This window comes from Oncorhynchus kisutch, linkage group LG9 (assembly GCF_002021735.2).
Source record: "Oncorhynchus kisutch isolate 150728-3 linkage group LG9, Okis_V2, whole genome shotgun sequence".
Taxonomy (NCBI): domain Eukaryota; kingdom Metazoa; phylum Chordata; class Actinopteri; order Salmoniformes; family Salmonidae; genus Oncorhynchus; species Oncorhynchus kisutch.
In genome coordinates, this window is record NC_034182.2 from 19,100,884 (window position 1) to 19,117,990 (window position 17,107).

The 17,107-nt window shown below is 42.5% G+C and overlaps 1 protein-coding gene across 1 annotated transcript in view; it reads right to left on the reverse strand.

Annotated features, from left to right (window-relative positions):
• tnfsf10l (TNF superfamily member 10, like) overlaps nucleotides 1–17,107 on the reverse strand; it is a 79,008-nt gene that overhangs the window by 6,219 nt on the left and 55,682 nt on the right. Inside the window, exons 3-5 of the mRNA XM_020468335.2 lie at nucleotides 3,571–3,607; nucleotides 3,171–3,278; nucleotides 454–617 (exon numbers count right to left, since the gene is read on the reverse strand). Of these exons, the coding sequence (XP_020323924.1) occupies nucleotides 454–617; nucleotides 3,171–3,278; nucleotides 3,571–3,607 (309 nt within the window). The remainder of the gene's footprint in view (nucleotides 1–453; nucleotides 618–3,170; nucleotides 3,279–3,570; nucleotides 3,608–17,107) is intronic.

Sequence of the window (17,107 nt, forward strand, 5' to 3'; positions counted from 1 at the left end):
TCAGTTTTTGTGTCTTATTGACTTGTTTGTTCACATAAAAAATATTTTGCATCTTCAAAGTGGTAGGCACCAAAGTGGTAGGCATGTTGTGTAAATCAAATGATACAAACCCCCCCCCAAATCTATTTTAATTCCAGGTTGTAAAGGCAACAGAATAGGAAAAATACCAATACCACTGTGTGTATTAATACACGTGTGAATTGGAAATGTGTTTTTGCATATCCCAACTCTCCTTGGGACAACCTTGGAGAGTGGGGTCAACGCAAGGGTCAGCCATTATCAATGGCAACCTTGGAGAAATTAGAGTTAAGTGCCTTGCTCAAAGATACGTCAGCAGATTTGTCACCTTTTCGGTTTGGGGATTCAAACAAGCTACCTTAACCAGCCCAATTCTCTAAACGCTAGGCTACCTGCCGCCCTTATACAGTATACTTCAATGTCAAATGTGTTTACCTGAGAGTACATGTAGTAACGCCCATCCTGGGGCACACGCAGCCTCCCATCGGCTAAGGTCATGTTGTGAAGGTGGGCTCCGAAGCTCTGATTGGTCCACGAGCGGACTGGGTGGCGACATGATTGGTGGAGGTCGGGCTGGGGGGTGGGATACACGGGAGACCCTGTTGGAGAGAGTGCGCAAGAGAGAGAGAGAGAGAGAGAGAGAGAGAGAGAGAGCGAGGAAAGGAGAAAAATGGGCAGCAGCGGGCACAGAGATAGAAACGAAGTGAGGGTGAAAGGGAGGGAGAGGCAGAAAATAAGTGAGTATAGGAGGAGTAACCAAACAGACAAGTAATATTCCTGCAGGAAAATCTATATCAGATAAGTGTGCATGTGTCCCAAATGGCACAATATTCCCTATTAAGTTCTATTGGCCCTTTATAAAGGTACACCTATTTATTAATTTGCCTCCAGAACAGCCTGAATTCTTCATGGCATGGATTCTACAAAGTGTAGTTCAAACATTACTCAATTGGTATCAAGGGACCTAACATGTCCCAGGAAAACATTCCCCGCACCATTACACCGCCGCCACCAGCCTGTACCATTAAAACCAGGCAGGATGGGACCATGAACTCATGCTGCTTACGCCAAATCCTGACTCTGCCATCAGCATGACACAACAGGAACCGGGATTCACCGCCTCCTAAATTGTCTAGCGTTGGTGATCGTGTACCCACTGAAACAGCTTCTTCTTGTTTTTAGCGGATAAAAGTGGAACCCGGTGTGGTCGTCTGCTGCAATAGTCCACCCGTGACAAGGACCGACGGAGTTGTGCGTTCCGAGATGCCGTTCTGCAAACCACTGTTGTACTGCACCGTTACTTGCCTGTTTGTGGCCCGCCTGTTAGCTTGCATGATTCATGCCATTCTCTTTCGATCTCTCTCATCAATGAGCTGTTTTCACCAACACGACTGCCACTGACTGGATGTTTTTTTTTCCAGACCCCTCAACTTTTCCCAAATTTTATTATGGTACAGCCTTATTATAAAATGGATTCAATTGACCCCCCCCCCTTATCAATCTGCACACAATAGCCAATAATGAAATAGGGAAAACTGTTTTTATTTTTGCAAATTTATTAAAAATTTAAAACAGAAGTGTCTTATTAACACAAGTATTCAGACCCTTTGCTTTGAGACTCGAAATGGAGCTCAGATGCATCCTGTTTCCATTGATCATCCTTGAGATGTTTCTACAACTTGATTGGAGCCCACCTGTGGTAATTAAATTGATTGGACATGAGTTGGAAAGGCACACTCCTGTCTATATAAGGTCCCACAGTTGAGCAAAAACCAAGCCATGATTTCGAAGGAATTGTCCGAAGAGCTTCGAGATAGGATTGTGTTTTTGATTTGCCATTATGTGGTATTGTTTGTAGATTGATGAGGGAAAGAAAATATTGAATACATTTTAGAATAAGCCTGTAATGTAACAAAATGTGGAAAAGGGGCCCTGAATACTTTCCGAATGCACTGAATAGGGTGCCATTTGGGATGCAAGATGTCTTTCATTTGAACAAACTGATTCCTAATGTTCCTATTAGTTAAACCACACAAACGAGCTTGCATGGATGCACACACAAACACACACACACTCATAGCGTTAGGCGATGAGGTAAAACACATAGCCCTTTGAAGTGTGTGTAAGTGTGCATGCACGCCTGCATGCGTGCGTACATGCATGTGTACATTCCTGTAATGTCACCCAGGGCTTCTTGGCTGGTCTGGAATGGACTTCCTTATTGCCTTACAAGAAGAGCCAGGAGTTTTGCCAAGACAGGAGACCTTCCAGATCAGGATAAACTTCTGGCACTCATAAGGAATTAAAGTGACTTATTTCCTTATGAGAAAAGTTGACTCCCTCTTCCTCCTCCCTACTGACTTTTTTATTTTTTTATTTAACCTTTATGTAACTAGGCAAGTCAGTTAAGAACAAATTCTTATTTACAATGACAGCCTAGGAACTGCCTTGTTCAGGGGCAGAACGACAGATTTTTACCTTGTCAGCTCAGGGATTCAGTCTAGAATACTTTCAGTTAATGGCCCAATGCTCTAACCACTAGGCTACCTGCCGCCCCTGTTGACTAACAAAGAGACAGGCCTTGGCCTGGATGGCTAGCAAAGAGAGAGAGAGCGAGAGAGCAGGAGCGAGAGAGAAAGGGGAACCATGCCCCTAGTGCCCTGAAGAGCAGTGGATGCTGCTAAGGGGAGGACGGCTCATAATAATTGCTGGAATGGAGTAAATGGAATGGTACTATATCAACCATGTGTATTATGACCATTCCATTTAATCCATTCCAGACATTATGAGTTGTCCTCCCCTCAGCAGCATCCACTGCTTTAGAGCTGATGGTAATAACACCAGAAACGCAGGCCAAACCAGACTACAACCTTCTGTAGAATTTCAAATAATTCCCCATAAATAGCATAATATTTGAAAGCATTTTCAAATACGTATTTCAAATGCTATTTCTAAATACCTGGGTAAATGCTTCTGAGTGTATCTGAGTATTTTCAAATACTTTCCAATTGCATTTCCAAATATATTAAAATATTAAACTAGTTGTCTTTTCAAACAACAAATATCTAAATTACAAATGTAAAACCTTAAATAGTATTTGAACCCAGGTCTGGTACACACTAGCACAGACAGAGAGACACACACACTCTCACCTTGAGTGCTGCTGTCTCTGAGGGTCAGGTGGGCTGACGGCCGCTGGGGCACAGAGGTAGCGAACTTTGACCCCGAAGTGTTGAAGGTGTGAGGTAACGTTCTCGCTTCTGACAGAGACGCATAAACATGACATCATCATTACCATCATCACCACCACTCACGAGGTCATGACCGATAAAGACAAAATGTAGTTCCAGATTCAACACCACAATAGGGGGTATACATGTACTGTGTGTATAGATAGATTTGTCATTGTTTTTTAGTCCGACAATAGGTCATGGAGGTAGAGTATGATAGGGGATAGGTATTCGGTTGATAGAGTTTTAATTGTTGTCATTGTTACTGAGTGTCACACAACAGTCAATACAGACAGGTACAGTATTTTAGAGATTGACTCACCTTGAAACGTCTGCTTTGAGATTATGTTCTCTGTCACCTATAAAATGAAGATAAAGGTGTTGTATGAGAACAGGTGGCATTGGTGCTGGCAGAGACTAGATCAGCATCATTATCTTTATGATAGAAGCTTCCAAAACAACAGGTTACTCAAAGTATAGACATCGAGAGTAAAAAAAAAAAAAAACACACAACCAACATTATCATCATCTTCATCACTATCAGTCACGTGCTGTGGTTTAGTTTCTTCCTTATGCCATTTCTCTGGCATGTACTGTCGTCTTGACTTACTCAAAGTTAAGACACTAATACAGTCAAGCTTTCTTTAAATAAATTATCTACCCGAAGGAGTTATTCGGCTGGCTCCTCCGTCGCGACGTTACCTGAACGCCCATCTGCGGCCTGCTAACCGTTAGCTGTCTTACCGGCTGCTATCTGAATAGACAATCGGACAATTTTTTTTAATTTTTTTTATTTTAAATTTATTATTATTATTATTATTATTATTATTATGTTTTCTTCTTGGGCCTCTATAACTATATCTATTGTTTTTATTTTTGTTGTTGTTGTGTGATTTGGATTGATCCCCTCTACCACACGGAACCCCACTAATCTACTGACGGAGCGCAGGAGGTGGCTAACAACAGACCTCCATCCTATGCTAGCTTGCTACCGATGCCCTGGCTAGCTGTCTAAATCACCAACCAACCTCTCCACTCACCGGACCCTTTTGATCACTCGACTAAGCATGCCTCTCCTTAATGTCAATATGTCTTGTCCATTTCTGTTCTGGTTAGTGTTTATTGGCTTATTTCACTGTAGAGCCTCTAGTCCTGCTCACTATACCTTATCCAACCTATTAGTTCCACCACCCACACATGCAATGACATCTCCTGGTTTCAACGATGTTTCTAGAGACAATATCTCTCTCTTCATCACTCAATACCTAGGTTTACCTCCACTGTATTCACATCCTACCATACATTTGTCTGTACATTATACCTTGATGCTATTTTATCGCCCCCAGAAACCTCCTTTTACTCTATGTTCCAGACGTTCTAGACGACCAATTCTCATAGCTTTTAGCCGTACCCTTATTCTACTCCTCCTATGTTCCTCTGGCGATGTAGAGGTGAATCCAGGCCCTGCAGTGCCTAGCTCCACTCCTATTCCCCAGGCGCTCTCTTTTGACGACTTCTGTAACCGTAATAGCCTTGGTTTCATGCATGTTAACATTAGAAGCCTCCTCCCTAAGTTTGTTCTATTCACTGCTTTAGCACACTCTGCCAACCCGGATGTTCTAGCTGTGTCTGAATCCTGGCTTAGGAAGACCACCAAAAATTCAGACATTTTAATTCCAAACTACAACAGACTACAACAGACTACAACAGACAAACTTTTCAGACAAGATAGAACTGCAAAAGGGGGCGGTGTTGCAATCTACTGCAAAGATAGCCTGCAGAGTTCTGTCCTACTATCCAAACAATTTGAACTTCTACTTTTAAAAATCCACCTCTCTAAAAACAAGTCTCTCACCGTTGCCGCCTGCTATAGACCACCCTCTGCCCCCAGCTGTGCTCTGGACACCATATGTGAACTGATTGCCCCCCATCTATCTTCAGAGTTCGTGCTGCTAGGCGACCTAAACTGGAACATGCTTAACACCCCAGCCATCCTACAATCTAAACTTGATGCCCTCAATCTCACACAAATAATCAATGAACCTACCAGGTACCTCCCCAAAACCTTAAACACGGGCACCCTCATAGATATCATCCTAACCAACTTCCCCTCTAAATACACCTCTGCTGTCTTCAACCAAGATCTCAGCGATCACTGCCTCATTGCCTGCATCCGTAATGGGTCAGCGGTCAAACGACCTCCACTCATCACTGTAAAACGCTCCCTGAAACACTTCTGCGAGCAGGCCTTTCTAATCGACCTGGCCGGGGTATCCTGGAAGGATATTGATCTCATCCCGTCAGTAGAGGATGCCTGGATATTTAAAAAAAATGCCTTCCTAACCATCTTAAATAAACATGCCCCATTTAAGAAATTTAGAACCAGGAACAGATATAGCCCTTGGTTCTCCCCAGACCTGACTGCCCTTAACCAACACAAAAACATCCTATGGCGTTCTGCATTAGCATCGAACAGCCCCCGTGATATGCAGCTGTTCAGGGAAGCTAGAAATCATTATACACAGGCAGTTAGAAAAGCCAAGGCTAGCTTTTTCAAGCAGAAATTTGCTTCCTGCAACACTAACTCAAAAAAGTTCTGGGACACTGTAAAGTCCATGGAGAATAAGAACACCTCCTCCCAGCTGCCCACTGCACTGAAGATAGGAAACACTGTCACCACTGATAAATCCACCATAATTGAGAATTTCAATAAGCATTTTTCTACGGCTGGCCATGCTTTCCACCTGGCTACTCCTACCCCGGACAACAGCACTGCACCCCCAACAGCAACTCGCCCAAGCCTTCCCCATTTCTCCTTCTCCCAAATCCATTCAGCTGATGTTCTGAAAGAGCTGCAAAATCTGGACCCCTACAAATCAGCCGGGCTAGACAATCTGGACCCTTTCTTTCTAAAATTATCTGCCGAAATTGTTGCCACCCCTATTACTAGCCTGTTCAACCTCTCTTTCGTGTCGTCTGAGATTCCAAAAGATTGGAAAGCAGCTGCGGTCATCCCCCTCTTCAAAGGGGGGGACACTCTTGACCCAAACTGCTACAGACCTATATCTATCCTACCGTGCCTTTCTAAGGTCTTCGAAAGCCAAGTCAACAAACAGATTACCGACAATTTCGAATCTCACCATACCTTCTCTGCTATGCAATCCGGTTTCAGAGCTGGTCATGGGTGCACCTCAGCCACGCTCAAGGTCCTAAACGATATCTTAACCGCCATCGATAAGAAACATTACTGTGCAGCCGTATTCATTGATCTGGCCAAGGCTTTCGACTCTGTCAATCACCATATCCTCATCGGCAGACTCGACAGCCTTGGTTTCTCAAATGATTGCCTCACCTGGTTCACCAACTACTTCTCTGATAGAGTTCAGTGTGTCAAATCGGAGGGTCTGCTGTCCGGACCTCTGGCAGTCTCTATGGGGGTGCCACAGGGTTCAATTCTTGGACCGACTCGCTTCTCTGTATACATCAATGAGGTCGCTCTTGCTGCTGGTGAGTCCCTGATCCACCTCTACGCAGACGACACCATTCTGTATACTTCCGGCCCTTCTTTGGACACTGTGTTAACAACCCTCCAGGCAAGCTTCAATGCCATACAACTCTCCTTCCGTGGCCTCCAATTGCTCTTAAATACAAGTAAAACTAAATGCATGCTCTTCAACCGATCGCTACCTGCACCTACCCGCCTGTCCAACATCACTACTCTGGACGGCTCTGACTTAGAATACGTGGACAACTACAAATACTTAGGTGTCTGGTTAGACTGTAAACTCTCCTTCCAGACCCATATCAAACATCTCCAATCCAAAGTTAAATCTAGAATTGGCTTCCTATTTCGCAACAAAGCATCCTTCACTCATGCTGCCAAACATACCCTTGTAAAACTGACCATCCTACCAATCCTCGACTTTGGCGATGTCATTTACAAAATAGCCTCCAATACCCTACTCAACAAATTGGATGCAGTCTATCACAGTGCAATCCGTTTTATCACCAAAGCCCCATATACTACCCACCATTGCGACCTGTACGCTCTCGTTGGCTGGCCCTCGCTTCATACTCGTCGCCAAACCCACTGGCTCCATGTCATCTACAAGACCCTGCTAGGTAAAGTCCCCCCTTATCTCAGCTCGCTGGTCACCATAGCATCTCCCACCTGTAGCACACGCTCCAGCAGGTATATCTCTCTAGTCACCCCCAAAACCAATTCTTTCTTTGGCCGCCTCTCCTTCCAGTTCTCTGCTGCCAATGACTGGAACGAACTACAAAAATCTCTGAAACTGGAAACACTTATCTCCCTCACTAGCTTTAAGCACCAACTGTCAGAGCAGCTCACAGATTACTGCACCTGTACATAGCCCACCTATAATTTAGCCCAAACAACTACCTCTTTCCCAACTGTATTTAATTTTAATTAATTAATTTATTTTGCTCCTTTGCACCCCATTATTTTTTTATTTCTACTTTGCACATTCTTCCATTGCAAAACTACCATTCCAGTATTTTACTTGCTATATTGTATTTACTTTGCCATCATGGCCTTTTTTGCCTTTACCTCCCTTCTCACCTCATTTGCTCACATTGTATATAGACTTGTTTATACTGCATTATTGACTGTATGTTTGTTTTTACTCCATGTGTAACTGTGTCGTTTTATCTGTCGAACTGCTTTGCTTTATCTTGGCCAGGTCGCAATTGTAAATGAGAACTTGTTCTCAACTTGCCTACCTGGTTAAATAAAGGTAAAATAAATAAAATAAAATAAATAAATAAAATACCACACTCCATCTCGCTCTCTTTCACTCCTTCTCAAATCCCTTACTCCTTTGACGGTGGTTTGGTGGGTACGTGGGAAAGATAAACAAACAAAATAAAAAGATCCAACAAGAGATATCACTTATTTGTTGGGCAGAGTGTGTTTGTGGGATAGATTCAAGATGCATTGCTTAAGTTCTGCTATGGGCATATAGACATTGTAGGAAAACGTATCAGGAAAGCCAATGTGATGGTATTTACACAATGACTGTAGGCAGAGGAAAGACGGATATAGACATTGTAGGAGAACATAGCAAGAAAGCCAGTGTGATGGTATTTACACAATACATGCTGACAATTGGCAGCAACAACCAGTGATATTTCAAACTGTACTCTGTACTTTATGTGTACAGTATGTGTATATTGTTATTGTGTTACTACATTTTTACTTTAGTTTATTTGGTAAATATTTTCTTAACTCTTCTTGAACTGCACTGTTGGTTAAGCGCTTGTAAGCAAGCATTTCAAGGTAAGTTCGGTGCAGTTGACAAATAAAGTTTGAGTTGATTTGTTGTTGTTAGAAAGACCCTGTTCTCTGTCTGTCCGTCTATGTACACTACCATTCAAAAGTTTTGGGTCACTTAGAAATGTCTTTGTTTTTGAAAGAATTTTTTTTTTGTCCATTTAAATAACATCAAATTGATCAGAAATACAGTGTAGACATTTTTAATGTTGTAAATGACTTTTGTAGCTGGAAACAGCAGTTTTTTTTATGGAATATCTATGTAGGCGCACAGAGGCCCATTATCAGAATCCACCACCCCTGTGGTCCAATGGCACGTTGTGTTAGCTAATCCAAGTGTATCATTTTAAAAGGCTAATTGATCATTAGATAACCCTTTTGCAATTGTTAGCACAGCTGAAAACTGTTGTTCTGATTCAAGAAGCAATACAACTGGCATTCTTTAGACTGGTTGAGTATCTGGAGCATCAGCATTTGTGGATTCGATTACAGGCTTAAAATGGCCAGAAACAAAAAACTCTTCTGAAACTCGTCAGTCTTATCTTGTTCTGAGAAATGAAGGCTACTCCAGAAATTGCCTAGAAACTGAAGATCTCATACAGCGCAAACTGGCTCTCACCAGAATACAAAGAGGAGTAGGAGGCCACGGTGCACAACTGAGCAAGAGGACAAGTAGATTAGAGTGTCTAGTTTGAGAAGTCCTCAACTGGCAGCTTCATTAAATAGTACCCGCAAAACACCCGTCTCAATGTCAACAGTGAAGAGGTGACTCCGGGATGCTGGCCTTCTAGGCAGAGTTCATCTATCCAGTGTCTGTGTTCTTTTGCCCATCTTATTATTTTCTCTTTATTGGCCAGTCTGAGATATGGATTTTTCTTTGCAACTCTGTCTAGAAGGCCAGTATCCATGAGTCGCCTCTTCACTGTTGACGTTGAGACTGGTGTTTTGCGGGTAGAAAAATAGGACAATGACCCCAAGCATATAACCAAAGCAATGTTGGAATGGCTTCAGAACAATGTGATAGTTCCATGAAACATGGGACCAACACTTTACATGTTGCGTTTATATTTTTCTTCAGCGTATGTTGGTTCAGCTATATGACCAAATGTTGACCAAACTCACAATCCTATTGCAACTGGTTACCTTACAGTTGTACGTTGAATCAACTTCAAAGCTATTTTGTTGAGAAAACTCACAATCCTATTGCTGCTGGTTGCTTTACAATTGTACATTGATAACATCTTATTTTACAGTGCACGCACACATACACAAAACACACACGCACCAGACAATTGCTTTCACACTGCAGTTTTGGTTTATAGCACGAAGAGCTGTGTTCTAAATGTGACCAGGGTTAAAGTTTGAGCACCGACTGCAACCATAACAGTAAAACCACCAGCTGCAATAACAACAAACAAACTAAGTCTTCAACCTTTCACCCTTTTTACAGAGGCCCTAGTACAGTACAGACCCTGTAGAGAAAGAACTGAGACACAGGGTCCTGATTCACTTAAATGGATAGTGCAAGATTTTCAGATGAACTCTGATACCATTTTTATATCTCTGCGTCCAGCATAAAGGAAGTTAAACGTAGTTTCGCGAGCCAATGCTAACTAGCGTTAGCGCAATGACTGGAAATCTCTGGATGCAGAGACCTAAAAATGGTATCCACAAATTCATCTGACTAGGGAAGTAGACAGAGGGCTTAATTTCCATAATCTTGACCTATCCCTTTAAAGTTCTTAAGAACGAATTTGAAAAAGTTCTTAACATGATTCTGCACAGAGCCTTATTGGGGCCAGTAATCCATGCGACTCAAACTAGGAGTGCTGATCTAGGATCAATCCCCCCCCCCCATGTAATTTTATTAATCTTATTAATTATGATCTATGAAGGCCAAACTGATCCTAGTTCAGCAGAACTACACAGTCATGCTTTGTGAATATGGCCACTGATATCAGAAAGAGCTGATAAACAGGGTCTTGATTCACTAAACATTTTTAAGGAGTAATTTGAGAAAGTTCTTATGATTTTGCAGATTTGCATGTACCTCATAACTTCCTTAAGAACTTATTTGCGTTTTTGTTGTTATGAAGCTTCTCGGATTTTTTCTCTAGAAGGTTTTAAACGTGAAGAAGGAAAGAGGGAAAACAATGGGAGAGGGAAAGACAAGTATGCACATGAACAAGTATTAGGACTACTCTGGGAGCTTAGCAGAAGATGGAAACCCAATCCCTTAATATGTGTGTGTGGTGCAGGTCTGGGCCAGCCTAAACTCTCCATAGCTCTGTGGCACAGAAAGGGAAACTTATCTTGCCATAATCTACTCAAAAAAGTTTGTTTCTCAGTTCCTTCTGCAGGGCTGATGATAAATATGTAACTTATATCTCATTTAAGAGACAGATATAGAAATATGATAGATAGAATGAACATGGTCTGAGTGATATACAGATCTAGAGCTATGGAACGGACAGGGAACCTTATCTAGGTCTGCTCTAATCTAAGAAGTTACTGTTTTCCCGTTCTTTCAGCAGGAGTTAACATTAATAAGTAACTTATACATCCTTTAAGACACAGTTCTAGAAATACAGTAGACGGTCACAGTCAGTGATATACAGATCTGAGCTAGTTGTCTTACAGTGGGTGAATCTTATCTAGTACTAATATACTCTAAGAAGTTACCTTTCTGTCTTTCAGCAGGGTCAATGACATAAGTCATTTTACCCTCCTATAGGTATAGAATAGAAATCTAGTAGATTGTATTTGTATTTATTATGGATTCCCATGCTGCCTAGGCAGCAGCTACTCTTACTTGGGTCCGGCAAAATTAAGGCAGCTATACAATTTTAAAATCATTAAATACATTCAGAACAGATTTCACCACACAAAGTGTGTTTCCTCTGGCCCCTACTCCACTATCACATATCTAGAACACAAAATCCATGTGTACTTGTGTATAGTGCGTCTGTTATCATGTTGCTTCACAGTCTCCGCTGTTCAATAAGGTGTATTTTTATCTGTTTAAAAACAAATCTGATTCTACTGCTTGCATGAGTTATTTGATGTGGTTATGGCTATATGGAATACTGTGCTCCTCCCATAGTTTGTTCTGGACTGTGAAGAGACCTCTGGTGGCATGTCTTGTGGGGTATGCATGGGTGTCTGAGCTGTGTGCCAGTGGTTTAAAATGACAGCTCGGTGATTTCAACATGTCAATACCTCTCACAAATACAAACAGTGATAAAGTCAATCTCTCCTCCACTTTGAGCCAGGAGAGATTGACGTGCATATTACTAATGTTTGCTCTCTGTGTACATCCAAGGGCCATCTGAGCCAATTGTCATTTTTTAAAGTCCCTCCTTGTGGCACCTTTTATTAGAATTTTTCTCACCTTTATGTAACCAGGTAGGCCAATTGAGAACAAGTTCTCATTTACAACCGCGACCTGGCCAAGACAAAGCAAAGCATTGCGACAAAAACAACAGAGTTACACATAAACAAACGTTAATAACACTATAGAAAATCTTTATATAGTGTGTGCAAATTAAGTAAAGAGGTAAGGTAATAAATAGGCCAAAAGTGTCAAAGTAATTACAATTTAGCAATTTACACTGGAGTGATATATGTGCAGATGAGGATATGCACGTAGAAATACTGGTGTGCAAATGAGCAGAAAAACAAACAAATATGGGGATGAGGTAGGTAGTTGGTTGGATAGGCTATTTACAGATGGGCTGTGTACAGCTGCCACGATCGGTAAGCTGGTCTGACAGCTGACGCTTAAAGTTAGGGAGGGAGAAATAAGCCTCCAACGTCAGTGATTTTTGCAATTCGTTTCAGTCATTGGCAGAAGAGAACTGGAAGGAAAGGTGGCCAAAGAGTTGTTGGCTTTGGGGATGACCAGTGAAATATACCTGCTGGAGTGCATGCTACAGGTGGGTGTTGCTATGGTGACCAGTGAGCTGAGATAAGGCGGAGCTTTACCTTGCAAAGACTTATAGATGACTTATGCGAACGAATATGCAGCGAGAAGTCAAGGATCGGTAGGATAGTCAGTTTTACGGGGTTATGTTTGGCAGCATGAGTGAAGGAGGCTTTGTTGCGAAATAACAAGTCAATTTGACTTTAGATTGGAGATGCTTAATGTGAGTCTGGAAGGAGTGTTTACAGTCTAGCCAGATACCTAGGTATTTATAGTTGTTCACATATTCAAAGTCAGATCCGTCCAGAGTAGTGATGCCAATCGAGCAGGAGGGTGCGGGCAGCGACTGGTTGAAGAGCATGCATTTAGTTTTACTAGCATTTAAGAGCAGTTGGGGGCCACGGAAGGACTGTTGTATGGCATTGAACCTCATCTGGAGGTTTGTTAACACAGTGTCCATAGAAGGGCCAGAAGTATACAGAATGGTGTCGTCTGCATAGAGGTGAATCAAAGAATCTCCAGCAGCCAGAGCGACATCAGTGATGTATACAGAGAAGAGTGTCGGCCCGAGAATTGAACCCTGTGGTACCCCCATAGAGACGGCCATAGGTTCGGACAACAGGCCCTCCGATTCGACCCACTGAACTCTATCTGAGAAGTAGTTAGTGAACCAGGCAAGGCAGTCATTTGAGAAACCAAGGCTGTTGAGTGTGGCGATAAGAATGTGGTGATTGACAGAGTCGAAGGCCTTGGCCAGGTCGATGAATGCAGCTGCACAGACCTGTATTTTATTGATGGAGGTTATGATATCATTTAGGACCTTGAGCGTGGCTGAGGTGCACCTGTGACCAGTTCGGAAACTAGATTGCATAGCAGAGAAGGTACGGTGGGATTCGAAATGGTCGGTGATCTGTTTGTTCACTTGGCTTTCGAAGACTTTATAAAAGGCAGGGCAGGAAGGATATAGGTATGTAACAGTTTGGGTCTAGAGTGTCTCCTCCTTTGAAGAGGGGGATGACCGCGGCCGCTTTCCAATCTTTAGGAATCTCAGATGATACGAAAGAGGTTGAACAGACTAGTAATAGGGGTTGCAACAATGGCGTCATTTTAGGAAGAGAGGGTACAGATTGTCTAGCCCAGCTGATTTGTAGGGATCCAGATTTTGCATCCATTTCATAACATCAGCTGTCTGGATTTGGGTGAAGGAGAAGCCGGGGGGCTTGGGCCAGTTGCTGAGAGGGGTGCGGAGCTGTTGGCCAGAGTTGGAGTAGCCAGGTGGAAAGCATGGCCAGCCGTAGAGAAATGCTTATTGAAATTAAGATTGTCGTGGTTTTATCAGTGGTGACCTTGTTTCCTAGTCTCAGTGCAGTGGGCAGCTGGAAGGAGGTACCCTTATTCCCCATTGACCTTACAGTGTCCAAAAACATTTTGGAATTAGTACTGCAGGATGCAAATTTCTGTTTGAAAAAGCTAGCCTTTGCTTTCCTAACTGACTGTGTGTATTGGTTCCTGACTTCCCTGAAAAGTTGCATATCGCTGGGACTATTCGAAGCTAGTGCAGTACACCACAGGGTGTTTTTGTGCTGGTCAAGGGTAGTCAAGTCTGGAGTGAACCAAGTGCTATATCTGGTCTTAGTTCTACATTTTTTGAAAGGGGCATGCTTATTTCTGATGGTGAGGAAAGCACTTTTAAAGAAGAACCAGGCAGCCTATACTGACGGGGTGAGGTCATTATCCTTCTAGGATACCCGGGCTAGGTCGATTAGAAAGGCCTGCTCGCAGAAGTGTTGTAGGTAGCATTTTACAGTGATGGATGGTCGTTTGACTGCGGACCCATAAAGGACGCAGGCAATGAGATAGTGATCCTGGTTGAAAACAGCAGAGGTGTATTTAGAGGGAAAGTTGGTCAGGATGATATCTATGAGGTTGCCCATGTTTACAGATTTGGGGTTGTACCTGGTAGGTTCCTTGATAATTTGTGTGAGATTGAGGGCATCTAGCTTAGATTGTAGGATGGCCGGGGTGTTAAGCATATCCCAATTTAGGTCACCTAGCAAAACGAACTCTGACGATAGATGGGGGGGGGGGGGCAATCAATTCACATATGGTGTCCAGGGCACAGCTGGGAGCTGAGGAGGGTCTATAACAAGCGGCAACAGGGAGGGACTTATTTCTGGAGAGATGGATCTTTAAAAGTAGAAGCTCGAACTGTTTGGGCATAGACCTGGATAGTATGACAGAACTCTGCAGGCTCTCTCTACAGTAGATTGCAATTCGCCCCTTTAGCAGTTCTGTCTTGACGGAAAATGTAATTGGGGATGGAAATGTTTTGGTGGCCTTCCTAAGCCAGGATTTAGACATGGCTAAGATATCAGGGTTGGTGGAGTGCGCTAAAGCAGTGAATAAAGCAAACTTAGGGATGATGCTTCTGATGTTAACATGCATGAACCCAAAGCTTTTACAGTTGCAGAAGTAAACAAATGAGTGTCCGGGGAGACACAGGGCCTGGGTTAACCTCTACATCATCAGAGGAACAGAGGAGGAGTAGGATGAGGGTACGGCTAAAGACTATAAGAACTGGTCGTCTAGTGCTTTGGGAACAGAGAATAAAAGGAGCAGATTTCTGGGCGTGGTAGGATAGATTCAGGGCATAGTGTACAGAGAAGGGTATGGTAGGGTGCGAGTACAGTGGGGGTAAACCTAGGCATTGAGTGACGATGAGAGAGGTTGCATCTCTGGAGGCTCCAGTTAAGCTACAGTACAGTAGTCCAGGTGTGCCATAACTAGGGCCTGTAGGACCTGCCTTGTTGATAGTGCTGTTAAGAAGGTAGAGTAGCGCTTTATTATGGACAGACTTCTCCCCATCTTAGTTACTGTTATATCAATATGTTGGACCATGTCAGTTTTACAATCCAGAGTTACTCCAAGCAGTTTAATAACCTCAAGTTGCTCAATTTCCACATAATTTATTAAGAGATTTAGGGTTTTGTGAATGATTTGTCCCACATACAATGCTTTTAGTTTAAATATTTAGGACTAATATTCCTTGCCACCCATTCTGAAACTAACTGCAGCTCTTTGTTAAGTGTTGCAGTCATTTCAGTCGCTGTAGTAGCTGATGTGTATAGTCATCCGCATACATAGACACACTGGCATCACTCAAAGTGGCATGTTGTTAGTAAAAATTGAGTTCGATCCTTTCAAAACAACCACCTTGTTCAAACACAGAATCATTCACAACCTAAAATATCTCAAATCCATTCTATAATTTTTTCTATGATCTCAGACAAACAACATGGCATCGACCTCTATTGTGACTTTTTCTCTGTAGGGCACTGTGGAGCAACCACAGACATAGATTTCATGCCAGACATCCAATCTCATGATAACCCCTATACTGGAGTTTCCAGTCCTCTATATGCTTCACCTGCATTCATGGGCCAGGGAGGGGCAAGACGGTGTTGAAGCCCTCTTTAGAATAGGCATAGCACCTCCATTAGCACCAGCAAAAAGTATTTTATTAGTACCTGCACGCACACCTTATAACACCTAAGAATTTAGATGTTTGTTCAACCAGTTGCCTTGATCCGTTGGTTTCATTTCACTAGAAACCCTCTGAGCATAGAAATGTGTCTGGACTGGTAGAATATGAAGGCAATGCATTTAAACTTCAAAAGATTAGCATTCTCATGTCTGAACTGATCTCCAACGTTGTTATAAATGCTTAAATTGAATTAAATCTATCAAGAGTATATCTAACACATAACACATCCTACATTGTTTGTATTTATTGGAGGTATTGCCTAAGAAACAGATAACTCTTCCTCTACATTATTCACGGTTATATCATATTGGCACACACACGTTTACCTGTCCAGCAACCAGACTTTAATTATCAGGCTTATATCATTCACAAATGGGGAGTTTGTACTGATCTGTGGATGAATGATGCCACACACACACACACACACCTCTATGTAATCCCTGGATGAACCGCTCCATATTGTCACGCCCTGGCCATAGAGAGGCTCTTTATTCTCTATGTTGGTTAGGCCATGGTGTGACTAGGGTGGGCATTCTATGTCCTTTTTTCTATGTTTTGTATTTCTATGTCTTGGCCTGGTATGGTTATCAAATCAGGGACAGCTGTCCATCATTGTCTCTGATTGAGAACCATACTTAGGTACCCTTTTCCCCCCACCTGTTTTTTTGGGAAGTTAATTTTGTCTTTGTTCAGGGCACATAGCCCAAAGCTTCACAGTTTGGTTTTGTTCTTTGTTTTGTCGGCGTCATTTTTAAATAAAATGTACGCTTACCATGCTGCACCTTGGTCCAGTCCTTCAGCCAGCCGTGACACATATAAACACAATCCATTAAAAGACGTACCTTAATCAAAAGTGGTGCTTTACAAGGGGAATAGGGTGCGATTTGGAACACATCCTATGATAGAAGTTTGTAAATATCTCACCTTATAAAGTGTAGGATTAACTTGTCCAGAGTTTACAGTTTGACAATCTTCTGGTTCTACATGTTATATGTTTACTATGAATGTCATACACTGAATAATACGTATACTAGATCAGCGTACCAAATGGCACCCTATTTCCCAATATATTGCACAGTTTTGACCAGAGCCCTATAAGC